Here is a 19,720-nt window from a genome sequence, read left to right as displayed (position 1 = left end):
TTCCCTTGTCCCACTCCCCAGTCTGTTAGTCTTTACATTGTTTCCATGCTATATACATTGTTCTAAATTGAATGTGTTGAGAAATCATATCCTTAAGGGAAAAAATTAAAATATAAGAGATAGCAAAATTACATGACTTTTTTTTAAAAATTAAAGTCTTTGTTCAAACTCCACAATTCTTTCTCTGGATACAGACAGTATTCTCCATCGCAGATGCCCCAAAATTGTCCCTGATTGTTGCACTGATGGAATGAACAAGTCCATTCATATTGATCATCAATCCATTTTACTGTTATGGTGTATAATAAATTTCAGGTTCTGCTTATCTCACTCACAGCATCAGTTCATGCAAATCCCTCCAGGCTTCTCTGAATTCCCATCCTTCCTGGTTTCTAATAGTACTTTTATCACATACGCATACTGCAATTAGTTCAGCCATTTTCCCCAACTGATGGGACACTCAATTTGTAATACTTTGCCACCACAGAGCTGCTATGAATATTTTTGCACAAGTGATGTTTTCACCCTTTTTCATGATCTCTTCAGGGTACAGACTCAATAGTGGTATTGCTGGATCAAAGGGTATGCATATTTTTTATTGCCCTTTGACCAAAACTCCAAATTGCTCTCCAGAAAGGTTGGATGAGTTCACAGCTCCACCAATAATGCATTAGTTTCCCAGATTTCCCACATCCCTTCCAACATTGATCATTGTCCTTTCTGGTCATATTGGCCAGTATCAACCATCTTTAAAACAGGTTTTTAGTACATTAACTTTTGTGAGTCTCAAATTTCTCATCTCAGGAATGGTGATGTAGTTGTATGAATAATTGTGCATATACATATAAACATGCATAGTCCTGTATTTTATTTTAAATGTCAGAATCATTTTTCCTAGATTAGCTATGTGACCATGGCAAATTTTCTCCATTTCATCTGTAAAATGGGAATAGTTCCTCCCACATGCTGCTGTGAGGATCAACAGAGGTACTGTATGTGTTAGAAAAATTTCAAGTGCTAGATAAATGCTTGACTCCTGGACAACTCTGGGTACCCAGATATTCCAGAAAATCATTAAATATGCCTCAAACTGAATTTGTCATATTTATCCCTGACTTTGCACTAAGAGTACTGCCTATCTTTGTAATTTTGGAAGTCATCTTCAAATCCAATCTGCTGTGCCTAAGGATTCTACATTCATGCTTTATTTTATTTTAGGTTTTTGCAAGGCAGATGGGGTTAAGTGGCTTGCCCAAGGCCACACAGTTAGGTAGTTATTGAGTGTCTGAGACCATATTTGAACCCAGGTACTCCTGACTCCAGGGCCGGTGCTTTATCCACTAAACCACCTAGCCGCCCTTCATGCTTTCTTTAAAAAGTTAAAAACTGTTTTTTCAATTAACAATTTTCTTTCCTTTCCACCTCTACATCAATGCAGAAACAACAATGCCACCAGCAACAAAACTCTTTATAATAATATGCAGGCAAGCAAAATAAATTCCCACCGTGGTGGTTTCCAAAAATTGTCTTAATCTTACTCATTAGTCCATCATCTCTCTTTCTCTCAGGAGGTGGATAAGAAACTTTTCTTAGTGATATTTAAATGAAACAATTTAAGTAAAGCATTTAAAGAACATTAAAACAAAGTCAAATGTCACTATCAGCAAACACCGTCCTCAGTCTTATAGGGTGCATCTCTCCACATTCTCTTTCAGCCCCTTGTGCCAGGATTGGTTGTCTCTGTCCTGTTTTATAATTTATTATATTCACTCAAATTCTCCCATTCCAAGCACTTGGAAGAGCTGAACTGAAATGAATTAAAGATTGATCATTGTTCAAACTTATAAACTGATGAACTAAGTATTAGCTTTGAATTTTTCAACATTTTGGGGAATTACACAGTATTCTTTTTTTTTATCTTGACTGCGTGTCTAATGTACAGCAAAGAATCTCCCGCTTACAGTCTAAGAGTATAGATATTTACTCAACGTTTTTCTTGGTCATCTGCCTTTCGTTGATGGGCTTGATAGACTCAGTAGTGGTATTGCCAGATCAAAGGAAGGAAAAACACAGTAAAAAAAACTATCATTTTATTTACAATTTCCGTTTAAGTTCTTTTAATATGATATATAGTTATACCATTGAGCACTTTAAGGCGATTCAGTAACTCCTGATGGGTCTGAATCATGTTACCAAAGATTGGACAAATGATAATACAGTTTATTCCTTTATCGTAGGGCAAAAAATTCATATATCAAACAATTTTAAGCTAGTATGAAAAAATGAAGAAAATTAAGGAAGTAAAAGAGAAATACTGTGCTTGGAGGAGGTAAACAATTTATTTCAATTTAGTATTTCAAGTTATTTCTATAACAAAACACTGATTTGCTTCAAGTTATTTATATTTTATTTTCACAAAAAGATTTATAAATAGTATACTTTTAAGGACATTACACTGGTGCAAGTCACTAACCTATTCAATTAACCAACATATCTAAATTTATATAATTTCATAGCCTTTAGAAGCAGACCTGTGTAATATTTTTGTCTTCAGTAGGAAAAACAAATTTTACTTATGAAAACAAAAGGACAATAATTTCAAAAAAATAATTAACAGCTGTATCTTTTCTTGAGTTCTTCAAGCGAATAATCCTTCAATCCCGAGTTTTCCATGTGACTAAATAATGCACATGTAACTAGAAGAAAAGAAAAATATTATTTTAAAATTTCATCTTAATTTCTTTTCAAAATCTGATATTTTAATGTTTCCTTGATTGTTATCCTTCTAATAATGCATATAAATAACCCCATAGTGCCTTCTCATTCAGTGGAGTTTTAATCTAGGCCTGTCCAATAAATAAAAGAAATTTTTGTCTTCTCAAGACATAACAGAGAATCTCCTAATCCAAGATTTGTCAAAAGACATAATTTCTACCTACTTCTGGCAAGGCATAGGCACAAATGACATCACCAGAAGGAACCTAGGAATCTCTTCCAAAGATGATAAAGTCTTAGATGAGAAACTGAAGATCATAGTGATAAGGTTTTTCTAACATGCCTGCAGAAGATAAGAAATGCAGAGAAGTAAAATTTGGAATGAAGAATAGAGAAATTACTCTTACGAAAACAATGGAGAGAATTGTGCCAGATGATATTCTGGATATATCTGAAGTTGACTGAATGGTCAGACTCAAAGAATAATCTTAATTTAAACTTAGGGCTGTTCCAGAGATTTGTGCTTGCTTGATCTTATGCTTTTTTCACATTATTAATAGTTATCTATTTAGATGGAATGCTTATCAAATCTGCAGATGGTCCAAAACTTGGGTAGGACCATTATCACAGTGGATGACAGAGACAGAAACCCAAAAGGTTGTGGCAAGCTAGAACACAGTAGTCAATTAAATAAGATGAAATTTAATAAGAAAAAAATAAAGCTTTACTTTTGGGTTTATAAAATCAGTTTCACAAGTACAAGGTGATTAGTCTTTTGAAAAAGAGTGGAAATTTTTGGTGAACTATGTACCACATAGGCTCTAAAAGTATGCACAGTGTCCAGTAATAATTCCACAACACTGTGTTCAGTTCTGAGTACATTTTAGGAAGGATATTCGTAAGAAAAGAATCCAGAGGACAGGATGGTAAAGGATATTGAGCTCAAGTCATATGAGGTCCAGTTAGAGGAACCTGAGAAATTATTCTAGAAAAGGGAATACTCATTACAAATGGGTGACAGATCTTCCAGTATCTGAAGGGCTATCATATGGAAAAGACACTGTATTTGTTGTAGTGGTGTCTATGCATCAGAAATAGGGAGCAATAGGCAGAAATTAGAAAAGGGTAAATTGAAGATTTCTGTCAAAAAAAAACTTCCTCCTAATTATAGGAATGTAAAATTGGATTTAGCTGCCTTAAAAGTAAATGGGGTCTTGCAAGCAAGGGCTTATTGGATATGCTATACAAAGTATTCTTTTACAAGGATAATTTCCTTCTTTCTTTTTGGTAAGGCAATAGGGTTAAGTGACTTGGCCAAGGTCACACGGCTAGGGAATTATTAAGTATCTGAGGCTGAATTTGAACTCAGGTCTTCCGGACTCCAGGGCTGGTGCTCTATCCATTGTGCTACTTAGCAAGGATAATTTCACAGAATTATAATTCCTATTTGCTCTTTCTTCACTTAGATGGAAGCATTTTTTCAGATATCCTTGATAATCTTGATTAAATAATTATATTTATTTGGATAATCAGCTTTATTTTTTTTAATTTATTTATTCTCATTTTGTACAAATAATTTTTTTATACATTAATAAAATATTCTTGTTTAAGAGTAAACAAAATACCCACTCCCCCCAAAAATATAGACTCTCTTGAGCGATAAAGGGGAGAGAAAAAAATGAAAATGAAAATGAAAAAAAAATAACAGCAATAACTGTAGGTATGGCCAGGTGGTGCAGTAGACGGAGCACCAGCCCTGGAGCCAGGAGCACCCGAGCCCAAATCTGGCCCCATACAATCACCCAGCTGTGTGGCACCATGCAAGTCATCCCAACCCCATTGCCCTGCAAAAAACAAAAAGAGAAAAAAAAAAAAAGACCCCAAATAAAATAAAATAGTAATAATAGTAGGGGCGGCCAGGTGGCGGACAGAGCACTGGCCCTTGAGCCAGGAGCACCCGGGTCCAAATCCAGCCTCAGACACCCAACTGATGGCCCCAGGCAGGCTACCTAGCCCCATTTGCCTTGCAACCCCCCCCCCCCAATAATAATAAAAAATGTGTTTCAGTCTGTGTTCCGACACCAACACCTCTGTCACGGGTGGATCACATTCTTTATGATAAGTCCATCACAAAAGTTACTTCCATATTTTTCCACCATTGCCATTGCTGATCGCAACTCCCTCCTTTCTTATTTCCCCACTACCATGTACTAAGTTTTCTCTCTCCTTTCACTCTGACTCTGCTGTAGGGTAGCTGAGTGGCACAGCAGATAGATCCCTGGCCATGGGCCAAGAGGCCCTGAGCCCCCATACCACCCCTTAGGCCCAGCATCTACCCAAGCCCTATGGTCCCAGATAGGCCATCCAATCCCAGCCCCTTGCAAGAAGTAAAAAAGAAAATGGGTTATATCTGACCACTCTCCCCCTATAGTCCATCCTCTCCTCCACCATTCACATCCCCACCCCTTCCCCCTGTCTTCCCCCTCTCCTTCTTACTCCAGATGTTTATGCCCCATTGAGTATATATGCTATTTCCTCTCCTAGCCAGCTCTGATGACAGCGAAGATTCCCTCATTCCCCCTTGCCTTCCCACTTCCATATCATTGCAAGTAGCTCATTGTAATTAAGAAAAATCTTCTTATATGAAATATCTTGGCCTATTCCCCCTCTCCTTTTTCTTTCTCCCATTACATTTTCCTTTTTTCTATTGATTCCATTTTTACACCACATTTTATCTTCAAATTCAGCTTTCTCTGTGCTTCATCTATAAAAGCTCCTTCTACCTGCTCTATTAACTGAGAAGGTTGATATGAGTATTATCAGTGTCATTTTTCTATGCAGGAATACATGCAGTTCATCATCATTAAGTCCCTCATATTTTCCCCTTCTCCTCCACTCTCTATGTTTCACCTGAGTCCTGTATTTGAAGATCAAACCTTCTGTTCAACTCTGGCCATTCCAACAGGAACATTTGAAATTCCCCTTGTCCATCGTTTTCCCCTGGAAGAGGACATTCAGTTTTGCTGGGTAGTTGATTCTCGGTTACATTCTAAGCTCTTTTGCCTTCCGGTATATTATATTCCAAGCCCTACGAGCTTTTAATGTAATTGCTGCTAAGTCCTGTGTGATTCTGACTGCAGCTCCACGATATATGAATTGTGTCCTTCTGGCTGCTTGTAATATTTTCTCTTTGACTTGGGAGTTCTGGAACTTGGCTATAATATTCCTGGGGGTTGCCTTTTTGGATCTCTTTCTTGGGGAGATCGGTGGATTCTCTCCATTTCTACTTTGCCCTCTGCTTCTAGAATTATTAGGGCAATTTTCCTGTAGTAATTCTTTGAAAATGAAGTCAAGGATGGGGGTGGCTAGGTGGTGTAGTGGATAAAGCACCGGCCTTGGAGTCAGGAGTACCTGGGTTCAAATCCGGTCTCAGACACTTAATAATTACCTAGCTGTGTGGCCTTGGGCAAGCCACTTAACCCCATCTGCCTTGCAAAAACCTAAAAAAAAAATGATGTCAAGGCTCTTTTCCTGATCATGACTTTCAGGTATTCCAATAATTTTTAAATTATCTTTCCTAAATCTGTTTTCCATGTTAGTTGTTTTTTCAATGAGATGTTTCACATTTTCTTCTAATTTTTCATTCTTTTGATTTTGAAGTATTGATTTCTTGTAAAATCAGCAATCTCCCTGAGTTCTATTCTTTGTCTGAAGGATTTGTTTTCTTCAGAGAGCTTTCTTATCTCTTTTTCCATCTGGCCAATTCTGCTTTTTAAAGCATTCTTCTCCTCAATAACTTTTTGAACTGTTTTATCCATTTGACCTAAGCTGGTTTTTAGCATGCTATTTTCTTCAGCATTTTTTTGGATCTCCTTGACTAAGCTGCTGACTTCATTTTCATGTTTTTCCTGCATCTCTGTCATTTCCTTTCCCAGTTTTTCTTCTATCTCCCTCACTTGATTTTCAAAGTCTTTTTTGAGCTCTGTCATAGCCTGAGCCCAATTTCTGTTTTTCTTGGAGTCTTTAGATGCAGCATCTTCAAACTGATTGTTTTGATCCTTCTTGGGATCACAGGGAAAGTATTTCTCAATGGTGTTCCTCTTTTTTCACTGTTTACTCATTTTCTCAGCCTGAGCCTGGTTTTGGGGAGCTTGCTGAGCCTTTGGGACAACCCCACAAGGATCTCAGTGTGTGAGGCTCTGTCCTCCCTCCTGGTCTGTAAATGACCATAAGTGCCCCCTCTGCCACAGGGCTGAGGTGTGGGGGGCCCCTGCTGTTCTATGGGGGGCCCAGACTGTGATCAGGATCTAAATGTGGTCAGAACCCCAGAGTCCTGTTCAAGGGACAGAGGACAGAGCTTGGCTCCACTCCCTCCCTAGGCTCTGCACTCAGGCCCTGGGGGCTCCTGCTTACCGGCTTCTGCTTCCTATTCCTGGATCTGGGCTGCTGCAGCCACACTGCTCACTGTGTGCCCTGAGAGCTGGGCTTCAGGTGCTCACTCTGGCAGAGGTACCCCCTGCTGATCCCCCAAGTTGTGCCTGGTGCTCCCAGGGTGTAGGTCAGGAAACTCCCTGGCTGCTGTGAGTCCTGGCTCCCAGCGCCCTGGGGCTGCCTCTGGGAGGCTGAAGTTCCTTCGCTCTGGCAGGCTGCCCCTCTGACCCCGGGGAGCAGAGCCTTTCCACTCTTTTCCAGGTTACCTTGAGTTGGAGAACTGCTTCACTGAGTGCCTCTGTGGGTTCTGTCTCTCGAAAATTTAGTTAGAGTCCTTAGTTTATAAGTTGTAAGAGAGAGCACCTAAGAGACATCCTCTCTTGTTGCCATCTTGGCCCCACCCCCGGCTAATCAGCTTTAAATGAAGTATGATATTAATCTGTTTGCAAAATATTTGAGGATAGTATCTGGCAGGCACAATAGTGGCAGAACAGGAAAAAACTTTGATTTAAGAAATTGTTAATGGAATATTACAAGAGCACAGGAGGACCCAAGTTCAAATCAGATCTCAGACACTTAATAATTACCTAACTGTGTAACCTTGGGCAAGTCACTTAACCCCATTGCCTTACAAAACAAAAAAACAAAAAAATGGAATTTACAACTAAATCAATTTTCAGATTAACTGAAATTTAGGGATAAACCCTTTTTAGTTCCAAACTTCATTGTTGAAAGTATTTTAAAAATATACTATTTAACATACACAGCAAAAGAAACAGCCCTTTTCTTATTCAAAATCCTATGGTTGTCCACCATGGTGCAGCATGCCTGCTGTCCTTGCTTCTGGGAAAGCTAGGGCTAAAGCTGATCAGGTGTCAACTGAAAGCCTAGCATCAATATAGTGAGCCCCCATCAACTGCTCCAAGTCAGGTCAGTTCAGGAAAATGGAGCAGGTTAAAGTTTCCATGTCTATCAGAACTGAAATCGGGGTTGCTGCACTCCTAATCTGAAAAAAGATAGAAGACTCAGTCTCCTCCCTCATTTTCCCCCACCAAAAAGATTTGATGGCATATTTCAGTATCATTATAAAAATTAATGATTCTGTAATCATTAATAATGATTACATTAATTACATTAATAATCATTAATAATGTCAAATACATGAAAATGTGACCCAAATGACTGAGTGCTGAAAGAATCCTCAAAGTTCATTTAATCAAAAATTCTTACTGGAAAAAATTTTTTCATAGTACTTGGACTTACCCTTTCTTTCTGATTCAGACATAAACATTATTGCCATATCAAATCTTTTCAGTTCAGATAATCTTTGTAAAATTTCAAGGATAAGTGATGGTTTTTCTTTGCTGAAATGATACAAAGAGGAAGACAAACAACAAATCAAAAATAGTATACTTCATTTAATTTCTTTTTTAAGATTTGTAATTAACCTTAAGGATTGGATTTTTTTTCAGTTATTCACTGTTTATTCATTCTATTTTAAAGTTGAATTTCCATAATACTGTTCTAATTTCTCATAGACTTAGGGCTTTTTCCATCTGAAAAAAATTGATCTTCAATTTTTCTGGGGATTAAGAATCAAATAAAATAAAGTAAGCTGAAAGGAATAAGCCTACTCATCAATTAGACTATCTACGTTCTTTTCCCTACCTCTTCCCAGAGGGAAGAAAATGTACTTTTCCCTCCCTCTTTGTCATTTTGCTTTCCAATTTCAATACTTAATATTTCTTTAAGGTTTCTGCAAACACAAAATTCATGAATGCAATGAAAAGTATTTCATTACATTTGTAAATTAAGTAATAAGCAAAAAGCAATGAATTTCCTACAACATAATAAGAGAGTAAAGCTTGGTAACATTAATATAAGTAAGAAACTGAACTTACTCAATGTAAAAATCATTCAGAATTTTCAAAATTTGATTGAATACATCTGGCTCTAAGGATTTTTGAAACAGCTTAGGATAGAGAGATGGCTCAATTTGCTTGGAAAAAAGAATAGTTATAAAAGTTATTGAGCTAAATATACAGGTTTATAAAAATCATAATCACAAATCCAATTTTTCATTAGCCACTTATGAACACAGAAAAAATCTTGAGATGAGAAATGACAGCTATATACAAGTAGCCTTGTTTTCTTAAAATGATCTCAAGGATCCACACTGAATTTAAAGACACAGTGGGATGTACATAAAGAATTACAGCCTTCAGAAAACACAAGGTAACTGATAATTTTCATAGCTTATTCAGGCCTGGAAGAGCAGAGTTCAAAAGAGGAAGACTCACCTGTCTATGAAAGAGTTCATGAAAACAAAAATGACTTTCCTAGTTTTTCACCCTTTGGTTTAAGATCCAGGCTTATTAAAAACTGAGAAGGGTAAAATGTAATAAGAATAATATTTTTCAATGAAATGATATCCTAACAATTGGAAAACAATTGCTAGAAGGAGGATTTTTTCACTGTTCTAAAGAACAAAACCAGAAAAACAGGTTAAAATTTCAATATACATGATTTAAATTAATATATCATGAAAGAAACTGTACAACAAGATACAATGTAAAGGAAAACATACTCTGTCCAGATACTCTAGTTTAGTCAGAATGTTAAGTCCAAACTAGAACAATTTCTTTCTATCCAAATTCTCCCCTCTACCAAATTACCCTATTATTGGGAATCCCTACCATCCTTCCCTACTCCCTTTTTTGTATCCTAAGTGCCAAGCACTTAGTAAGCACTTACTAAATGCTAGCTGACTGACCAGATGGACCCATTTTATATCATGAGTTCATATGAGAATAAGTGATGGATAAACATTTGTCATTTCTTTTTAACATTTATCAACATTTTAACCTTATTGATATCTTTTGTTTTTTACATCATCATTATTTCCCAATAACAACTTGCAAAAAAGAAAAACAACTAGGCAATACCAATCAGCACAGCAACCATGTTTGACAAAGTATGTCATATTCTGCATCCAAAGTCTACCACATCTCCAAGGGAAAAAAATAGATGCATTTCCTCACCTGTTACCTAGGTCAGGATTGATTAAGACAATTAAATGGTATTCAGCTTTGTTTTAAATACAATTGCCATCTTTTATCACTTACCTTTAGATATTGATATAACATATCTGGAGAATTTTTCAGCTTTCTGAAATCAGATTCAAGCTGAAATGAGTTTGCAGGTATTGGTGGAAGAACAGTTGTAATAAATGGAGCAGGTATTAGTTTTACTTCAATGGAATTTTTCCTACTGAAAGACTGATGTCCAATAGACTGATGTCCAGTTGAGGAATCCACTTTTATATTGGCATGAGGTCTAAAAAAAATTTAATAACTTATGTAGTGCTCTACACAGTCTTATTTAAGTAAACAATGCTTTGAAATAGGAGGTAGAGATATCTTTATTTCATAGATGAGCAAAAATGAAGCTCAGAAATGCTAGACCATTGTCATTTGTCATGGAGTTGATCCAAAGTCTCCTTTAGTACAACACCAGGATGACTGATCTAAAGTTCTTGGCTGGGAAAATTAATATCTTATTTATTTATTTTTTTTGCAAGGCAACAGCGTTAAGTGGCTTGCCCAAGGCCATACAGCTAGGTATTATTAAGTGTTGGAGGCTGGATTTGAACTCGGGTACTCCTGACTCCAGGGCCGGTGCTCTATCCACTGCGCCACCTAGCTGCCCCCGAAAATTAACATCTTAAAAAAAAAAAAGCTGAATTATACATTACATTCTAAATTCTACTTACTGCCCATGTTGTAATTTTTCCCATTCCTAGAGCTAAAAAAGGTTGGAGAGAAGAGGATAGATGTAATTGATTACCTTTTACCTACAAACACTGAAAAAAAGCTTTGGTTCTAGGCTTAATAAAAGGCAAAAGTTTTTTAAATGTCATGTCAGTAGAAATCTGAATAAAATTAAAATAATGTTTCCCTTTAGTAAGTACCTTCTTGTAAGATTTTTTTAATAAATCAACTACTTTTATTAAAAAGTTAGTGAAATTTAAGCCAAAACAAAAACCTGCTTAATTTAGCCTATATACATACATTAAATTAATATTACCATATACTTTTCTACCATCAGGGGAAAATGTAACTGTTTTAAAAAAATATAAAAATCAAATATGTGAAATATACAAAAACATTCTCAATGCTATAATTGGAGCTATTTTACCATCCTGTGAATATTTAATTAATAGTTTAATCAAACTATTACCAAATTTTTTTAAGAGATTAAAAAAATTGAGTTACTACTATTCATTCTGACATCTTGCATAGTTGCCCTAACCTACACTGTCTCACAGCAACACATTAATAACCTACAACCAAACTCTACCATAACTTCTAATCCTCTACACCATTAGTCAGCTGGTCTTTAGAGAAGTAAACTGAATTGATGATGATGATGATCTGAACTAGTGCTTGGGCCTCAAAGACATTAAATTTCAGTCATTATGTTTACTTTCATGTACATAAAAAATAACTTCTGCTCCTAAAGACAACTATAATGTTTCATCTAATGCTGTATTTTCACAGAAACAATAAACAATATTGGATAGGCTATACCTGTAAAAATTATTATTATTATTATTATTTTTCAGTAAACAGGCATTAACAAAGGTCTCAGCATCCTTTCCTGGTGTTACTTGAATAAAATCTCAAAAAACACTGAAGAAAATTTAAAATACATGATTCTACTCTTAAGTCAAAATTGAACAGTTGCTTTTGTTTTTAAAAGTAGTAAAGCTCAGAATAATTAAAAGTAGTTTTCCCAAGGCAATCATGTCCCTACAGAACACTACCAAATGTGCACATTTGTACTCACTGTAGAACTGGAGTATCTGTGATTTCTTCTATTTTTGATACTTTTGCTTTAGGAGTATCACTTGTGGGCAAAAGATCATCTTGGTTTGAATTCTTTTTACTTGTAATAGTTGAAGCCTTTGTAATATTTGTCTCTAACATGGGAATTGTATTTGTTGCTGGCAAATCAATATTTTGCACCAAGTTACCAATTTCTTCAATGACGATTGTCTTCAATGGTTTCTAAATTGAATGATGAAAAGTCAGTTCTTGGACATATATATATATATATATACACACACACACACACACACACACACACACACACACACACACACACATTTGCATACTAATGGTTTTAAATATTACCACTAACACTACAAATATTTGGACAAATTCAAGACATTGTTCCTTTCACCAATTTGCTTCAGACTTATTCTCAAAGTTTGGTGGCTGCCTTCTCAAACACATGGAGAAACACTGAAAGATCTGGAAAAATTCCAGTCACCAGTTCATCCTATGCTTTGGAAATTTCTGAGTTCCAAGTTCAGGGTTCTCTGCTAAAACTGCAGAAGTCTGCCTCACAATAATGCTACAAACCACAATCTCAATCATTGTAGCTCTCCTCAAAGCTCCTATGTTAATAACTACAACTTCTCATCTGGCAGGAGTGGAGAGGGGACAGAAATATTGCAGGCCTTGGGCTCAGCCTCTGTAACTCCTCCTCCACTGAACTTCCAGAAGGATACTAATATATGGTGGTCTCCAAGGGACTCATGGAAAGACAGCTTTAGCTCACAAGTATTGGTATTTCCTCAGCAGTGTTATACTGCTTCTAGGTAGAGATGGAGTAGAGGCTACAGAGAGCAGGGCCCACCTCAAGTTAATTGTGAAGATGTGTTCACCATAAGGACTGACCACTTCCCAGCCTTACCTCACAGGACAGGTGAGGACAGAAAACTGGTGGGGGTTAGAGCATTGCTTATACTTCCTGAGACCCTGGTCATATGATTCTAGCTTACTTTGGTATGATGAAAGTGGAGTACAGTATAGTGGCTTCTAAAGGAAGTTCACTATGCTGTTTTCATCTGCAGCTTCCTCTGGGAAAAAGATAACTCAGGAAAAAAGGAAAGATGAGGAGACTAAGAAAGGGAAGAGAAATGTTGGAAGGAGAGAAAAGAAACTAGAAGATTGAGGAAATGAACACAAATGTATAGGGAAAGAAGAGACAAAAATTTACAGTGAATGGGAAATTATCAAATAAAAATCATTTCAGGGATAAAATTCCTAGTGAAATCCTCTCAGGGTTAAGAAATATTAAAGAAAGAATAAATTACTATTCTTTTTTTAAAAGTTTTTTTTTTATTTTGAGTTTTACAATTTTCCCCCAATCTTATTTCCCTCCCCCCACCCCCCAACAAAGGCAATTTGCCATTCTTTATATTGTTTCCATGGTATACACTGATCCAAATTGAATGTGATTAGGGAGAAATCACATCCTTCCAGAAAGGTTGGATGAGTTCACAGCTCCATCAACAATGTATTTTAGGGTTTTGGGGGGTTTTTTTTGCAAGTCAATAGTGTTAAGTGGCTTGCCCAAGGCCACACAGCTAGGTAATTATGAAGTGTCTGAGGCTGAATTTGAACTTGGGTACCCCTGACTCCAGGACTGGTGCACTATCCACTGTACCACTTAGCCACCCCTGTAAGTTGCCTTTGCATATCCTTTGACCATTGTATATTTTAGAAATGAGTCCTTTGTCAGAAATACTGGTTGTAAAGATTGTTTCCCAATTTACTACATTTCTTTTGATCTTGGTTACAGTGGTTTTGTCTGTGCAAAAGCTTTTTAATTTAATGTAATCAAAATCATCTAGTTTGTTTTTGGTGATGTTTTGTATCTCCTCCTTAGTCATAAACTGCTTCCCTTTCCATAGATCTGACAGGCAAACTACTCCTTGATCTTATAATTGGCTTATAATATTTTATTTATGTCTAAATCCTGTATCCATTTGTATCTTATTGGTGTTGGTCTAATCTAAGTTTCTTCCATACTAACTTCCAATTTTCCCAACAGTTTTTATCAAAGAGAGTGTTTATCCCAATAGCTGGATTCTTTCGGTTTATCAAACAGCAGATTACTATAATTGTTTCCTGCTATTATACCTAGTCTATTCTACTGGTTCACCACTCTATTTCTTAGCCAATACCAGACAGTTGATGACTGATGCTGTATAATGTAATTTTAGATCTGGTAGGGCTAAGCCACCTTCTTTTGCACTTTTTTTTTCATTGAATCCTTGGAAATAAATTCTTCTTTTTTTGGGGGGGGGGGCAAACTGAGTTAAGTGGTTTGCCTAAGGCCACACAGCTAGGTAATTATTAAGTGTCTGAGGTTAGATTTGAACTCAGGTTCTCCTGACTCCAGGGCCAGTGGTCTATCCACTGCACCACCTAGCTTTCCCAATAAATTATTATTCTTAAACTATTTCTGGAAGAAAGACCTTGCATTCCCTAACAGGTGGCTCACTCTCCTAACTTGATAAGACTACTTTTATTGACTAGGATAGGAGACTTTTCCCATTAAAAAACCTTACAATCCAAAGAAGCTCATAAACCTCTTGCTTGATGATAAGACTATTTTTACTGACTTAAGAGGATAGTAGACTTTTCTTAGAAGACTTTGAATACTCAGATATTATTTCATTTAGAAGTCTTTTTTTTGATGTTCTGGATGACGAGGTAATATTTTATAAAAACTTTTCATTCTTTTGTTACTGGGGCAGACTTTTTATGAGTAGAATGTAGCTGAAGACTAACCAATGAGTTGACAGAGAGAGAGAGGACAGGGAAGAGTTAGGCCATATAAGCTTGCATGACTGTCAATTCGGGGAAGCTCCTTGATCGCTACACTTTTGAGTCTTGGAGTGTGCTCTTCTCTCAAGGAAAACCAAAATAAATTTTTTTTCTTTTTTTCTCAGAGGAATGTCTCATATTTTTTTTAAGTGGATTTTTATCCCACGCAACAGGAAGACAAGTGATGAAAGAGCCAGAAAATTTGGGAGCAAGGAATGTGGAGAAAGGAAGGTGACGATATGATGGGTAGTTAGAGGAAAAAGAAGAGAAAATGTAAAGAAGAACTAGGGAAAAGAGCCAAGAAAGGTGGTTAAAGAATAAGATACATGACGTTTAGGAAAACTCCTGGGGCATAGGGTAGAAAAACAGAGTGGGGAATGGTCTTGGATGATAAACAGGAAGGGTTAAGGGGGAGTATCAAAGGAGTAGTGGAAAGACTCAGAAGAGAATAAGGAGAGAAGGAAAGAAGCAATTGTGTAGCAGACATTTTAGTAAGAAAGAGGTCCTTAATAAACCTTAAGTTAATACCAAATCTTGAGCTCCCAACTCTTACACAGAACTTTCTTCAATGTCTGTCACCCCAACTCTGGTCTTAGTTTTCCAATGTCCTAATTTTCCAGTCTTCTTTACTCTAAATAGGAATCTAGGTAATTCTTACCCCTCAACCCTCTCTCTACTTTGCTCCTAGAACCCAGATGTTATAGACCCCTGCACTCTATCTCTCACAGATAATCCCTAGACAAAGAAATTGCCCAAGAGTGGAATAAGTGTAGAGACTAGAGATGATTCTGGAGGATGGAATACTTCTTTTCTTGCCAAGTTTGAATATTCTTCCCTCCCAACTGAAGTCTCTTGAGGGATGGGATTGGAAATGCAAATATCTAGGAAATTTCTCCTTTTTTCTTCAGGAATAAATCCAAACAACCTAACATTGAACACTTCAGAAACTACAATTTATCATCCTAGATCTATCTCATATATTTCCCTCTATATATTCTATGTTCCAGCCAAACTGTACTCCCAGTCCCTGTGAGATTATTCAATGCCTATCTTTGGAATGCCCTTTTCCCTTCATTTCAGGTTGGTGAAATCCTACCCAGCCTTTAAGGTATTTTAAACACATTCCACTGTTCATTTCCCTCCCTAACCAATATCCACAGCTGGTTTTCTTCATAAATTCTTATAGCTGTGATATGTTTCATTAATTTTTACCTAATGCAATAATTTGTGATGCTTATTGTATTGTTCTCTCACATGGAAAAAGGCTTTCTAAACATTTTTCAGTTGCAGGAGACCACCACTAAATTAAAAAAAAAATCCTAGCTTCATTTCACAAATATGAATTGATTTTCAGACTAGGGTTTATTCATTCTTAGTCTAGATAAGCAATATGTTATTTAGAGAGGACAAACTAATTTCTAAAAGTCTTAAGTTGAAAACAATTAAACTGACAAGTTCAGAGTCAATGAAAGGCAGGAAATCTAAATTTCTACATTTGGTTCTTCTGTGGACTCACAGAAATTCTGGCAAATGTAGCTAAGCTTCACTATGCCTAATTTTTATTATATGAAAATGGGAAAAAAGCCAACCGACCTGACTGTATTTATTAAGCATTTCTTAGGAAGTTACCGTGTTAGGCTCTGGAGATACAGACATAAAAAAGGAACTCCTTATCCTTCAAGAACTTATATTCTATATAATTACCAATAAACATAGGATAAAGAAGTAGAGAGTAGGGAAGAGATGTGAAGACTTCATGGCATTGTTTTAAAGACTAAGATACATAAGTGTATAAATGCTCTATAAATTTTAAAATGCTAAACAAACATGAGGCATCATAATAACAATAATAACAATAATAATTTATGTAACATTTAAAGTTTACAAAGTACCTTCCTCAATGTAACCCTCTATGTCAGGAAGAGCCAGCACTCATTTGCAAAGAAGGAAATGGAGACTCAACAGAAATGAGTGCTGCCCTCCTGCCACATTCACAGGGTTAATCAATAGAGGATCTGAGACTTGAACTCAGTTATTTTGACTCCAAGTTCAATTCTCTTTCCATTGAACTGCATCTCCAAGGTAATAAAAAGGAAAACATCTAGTTTTAATTGTATTAAAATTCTTTGCATTAATTTATAAGAAAAAACATAATGAAATTTAAGTCTGTAGTGCAAAATATTCTAAAATATTCTTTTATTCTAAGAATTTAAATAGCTGATTTTTATCTCAATAAGGCTAATAGGTATAATACCATAACTGCTCAAACTATAGTTTTTCACATTTGCCTTTCAAACAGCTGTATTAGATTTCTACATTTTAGAAATGTAAATAAATTTAGATGGAGAACACTAATGTTAAAAGAGCAATGCAAACTCCTAGAAAAAAGTTGTACTTACATTTGATCTAAGATGAAGTGGTTTTTCAATGGATTTTACCAAGTTTTGTCTTTCAGTTGATTTATCAAACACATCAGCCCATAGCCCTTTTTCAATCAGTTCCTGAAAAATGAATATGAAACAGTTAACTGATATTCAATATTTTTATATTTCAATATTCAATATTTTTGTATTTCAAAATTTTAAAATTATGCTATGACAAGAATACATACTTTTTTTATTCTGGAAAGTTCACTTATAGCTTGTTTATTTCCTGGTTCAAGGTTTAAAATCACTGTGAAGTCTGAAAAATGAAAAATATAACAGGTAAAGAATTAATAGAGTTCAAGCAGATTGTATGTTCAGATTATTTTGAATGTGATAAAAACAGGGCAAGTCATTAAGGGGAGAAGAGTAGGGAGCAGTAAAGTAAATGAAAGGATCAAGAGTAGATTCTATTTTTCTACATCTGCTTCAGGAATTCATAAATCTGACTTAGTTTCTTCCCTTGATTACTACAATAATTCAATTCAGATCAATAAACATTTATTTTTTTTAGTTTTTTTTTTTACAAGGCAAATGGGGTTAAGTGGCTTGTCCAAGGCTACACAGCTAGGTAATTATTAAGTGTCTGAGACCGGATTTGAACCCAGGTACTCCTGACTCCAAGGCCAGTGCTTTATCCACTACGCCACCTAGCCACCTAATAAACATTTATAAAAAGCCTATTAAGCTACAAAGCATTATGGGATATAAAGACAACATATATATATATATATATATATATATATACATATATATATATATATGTATATATGACCATAAAACGGAAAACAATATGTACACAGATAAATTGAAAAGGGAATTCTAAGATGGAGAGAATATAAACAAGTAATAGATGGCCCCTGAGTTAAAGAATTTTGAGAAACAAAGATAAGGAAGCATATCCCAGCTTTGGGAATAGTTTGTCCAAATGAAGAAGAGGCAAATGAAATGTTAACTTGAGGAAACAGCTGGCTATACAGCATGGCTAAAGGTAGAAAGGAAAATAATAGCAAACTGAACTGCTACTGAAGACTTCTGGGGGAGGGGGGGTGCCATGGTCAAATTTGAGCCTTAGCTAGATTAAACTGGCAGCTTTATGGTAGACCTCAGACACTAGAGGACTAGGGAAACCTTCCTTTATGCTTTGCTTTTCCCTTCTCATTTCTTTCTCTCTCAAGCCTGTGTTGGTAGTCAAACTGAATGTCTTTGCTCTCCAGTTGTCTTTGTTTTGATGATAGGCTTAAGGGGGAATGACCCCAACCATACACTATTTCAAGAACAGGTCACCAGTTTTCTTTTGATAATTCACCCTAAGGGAAATGACTGCAGTAAAGATCATATTCTTCAGACCTTTATGCCAGGGCTCAAAATTTTATTTTATTTTTTTAAATTTATTTTTATTAAAGATTATTTGAGCTTTACAATTTTCCCCCCAATCTTACTTCCCTCCCCCCACTCAACCCCACAGAAAGCAATCTGTCAGTCTTTACTTTGTTTCCATGTTATACACTGATCCAAATTGAGTGTGATGAGAGAGAAATCATATCCTTAAGAAAGAGGTCTAAGAGGTAACAAGATGTTTTTTTCCCTAAATTAAGGGGAATAGTCCTTGAACTTTGTTCAAACTCCACAGCTCCTTATCTGGATACAGATGGCACTCTCCTTTGCAGACAGCCCAAAATTGTTCCCGATTGTTGCACTGATGGAATGAGCTAGTCCTTCAGGGTTGAACATCACCCCCATGTTGCTGTTAGGGCATACAGTGTTTTTCTGGTTCTGCTCATCTCACTCAGCATCAGTTCATGCAAATCCCATCTCTCCTGGTTTCTAACAGAACAGTAGTATTCCATGACATACATATACCAGTTTGCTATGCCATTCCTAATTGAAGGACATTTACTTGATTTCTGATTCTTTGCCACCACAAACAGGGCTGCTATAAATATTTTTGTACAAGCGATCTTTTTACTCTTTTCCATCATCTCTTCAGGGTGTAGACCCAGTAGTGGTATTGCTGGGTCAAAGGGTATGCACATTTTTGTTGCCCTTTGGGTGTAGTTCCAAATTTCTCTCCAGAAAGGTTGGATGAGTTTGCAGCTCCACCAACAGTGTAATAGTGTCCCAGATTTCCCACAACCCTTCCAACAATGATCATTATCCTTTCTGATCATATTGGCCAATCTGAGAGGTATGAGGTGGTCCTCAGAGAAGCTTTAATTTGCATTTCTCTAATAATTAATGATTTAGAGCAATTTTTCATATGGCTATGGATTGCTTTGATCTCCTCATCTGTAAATTGCAGGGCTCAAAATTTTAAATGGGTTTTATTGTGTTAAATCTGAATTTCACTACAGCTACAAGTGCTCTTTCCCAGCTTCTTATCTTGGCACAGAGGACAGAGCACTGGCCTTGGAGTCAGGACAATGGGAGTTCAAATCCAGCCCTGGACACTGGACACTTACTAGCTGC

The 19,720-nt window shown here is 36.2% G+C and overlaps 1 protein-coding gene across 2 annotated transcripts in view; it reads right to left on the bottom strand.

Annotated features, from left to right (window-relative positions):
- Positions 1-2,081: 2,081 nt before the first annotated feature.
- Positions 2,082-19,720, bottom strand: part of RPAP3 (RNA polymerase II associated protein 3) — a 67,233-nt gene continuing 49,594 nt past the window's right edge. Inside the window, exons 11-17 of one of the 2 annotated variants that reach the window (XM_074225687.1) lie at positions 17,440-17,510; positions 17,228-17,329; positions 11,995-12,215; positions 10,272-10,482; positions 9,048-9,145; positions 8,410-8,510; positions 2,082-2,696 (exon numbers count right to left, since the gene is read on the bottom strand). In XM_074225687.1, the coding sequence (XP_074081788.1) occupies positions 2,611-2,696; positions 8,410-8,510; positions 9,048-9,145; positions 10,272-10,482; positions 11,995-12,215; positions 17,228-17,329; positions 17,440-17,510 (890 nt within the window). In that variant the 3' untranslated portion in view covers positions 2,082-2,610. The remainder of the gene's footprint in view (positions 2,697-8,409; positions 8,511-9,047; positions 9,146-10,271; positions 10,483-11,994; positions 12,216-17,227; positions 17,330-17,439; positions 17,511-19,720) is intronic. The other variant, XR_012476083.1, reaches the window with a different exon arrangement.

The sequence above is a fragment of the Macrotis lagotis genome, chromosome 2 (genome assembly GCF_037893015.1).
Source record: "Macrotis lagotis isolate mMagLag1 chromosome 2, bilby.v1.9.chrom.fasta, whole genome shotgun sequence".
In the NCBI taxonomy this organism is placed as follows: Eukaryota; Metazoa; Chordata; class Mammalia; order Peramelemorphia; family Peramelidae; genus Macrotis; species Macrotis lagotis.
The sequence above is the reverse complement of the archived record's forward strand: the minus strand, read 5'-3'. Positions and strand labels throughout refer to the sequence as shown.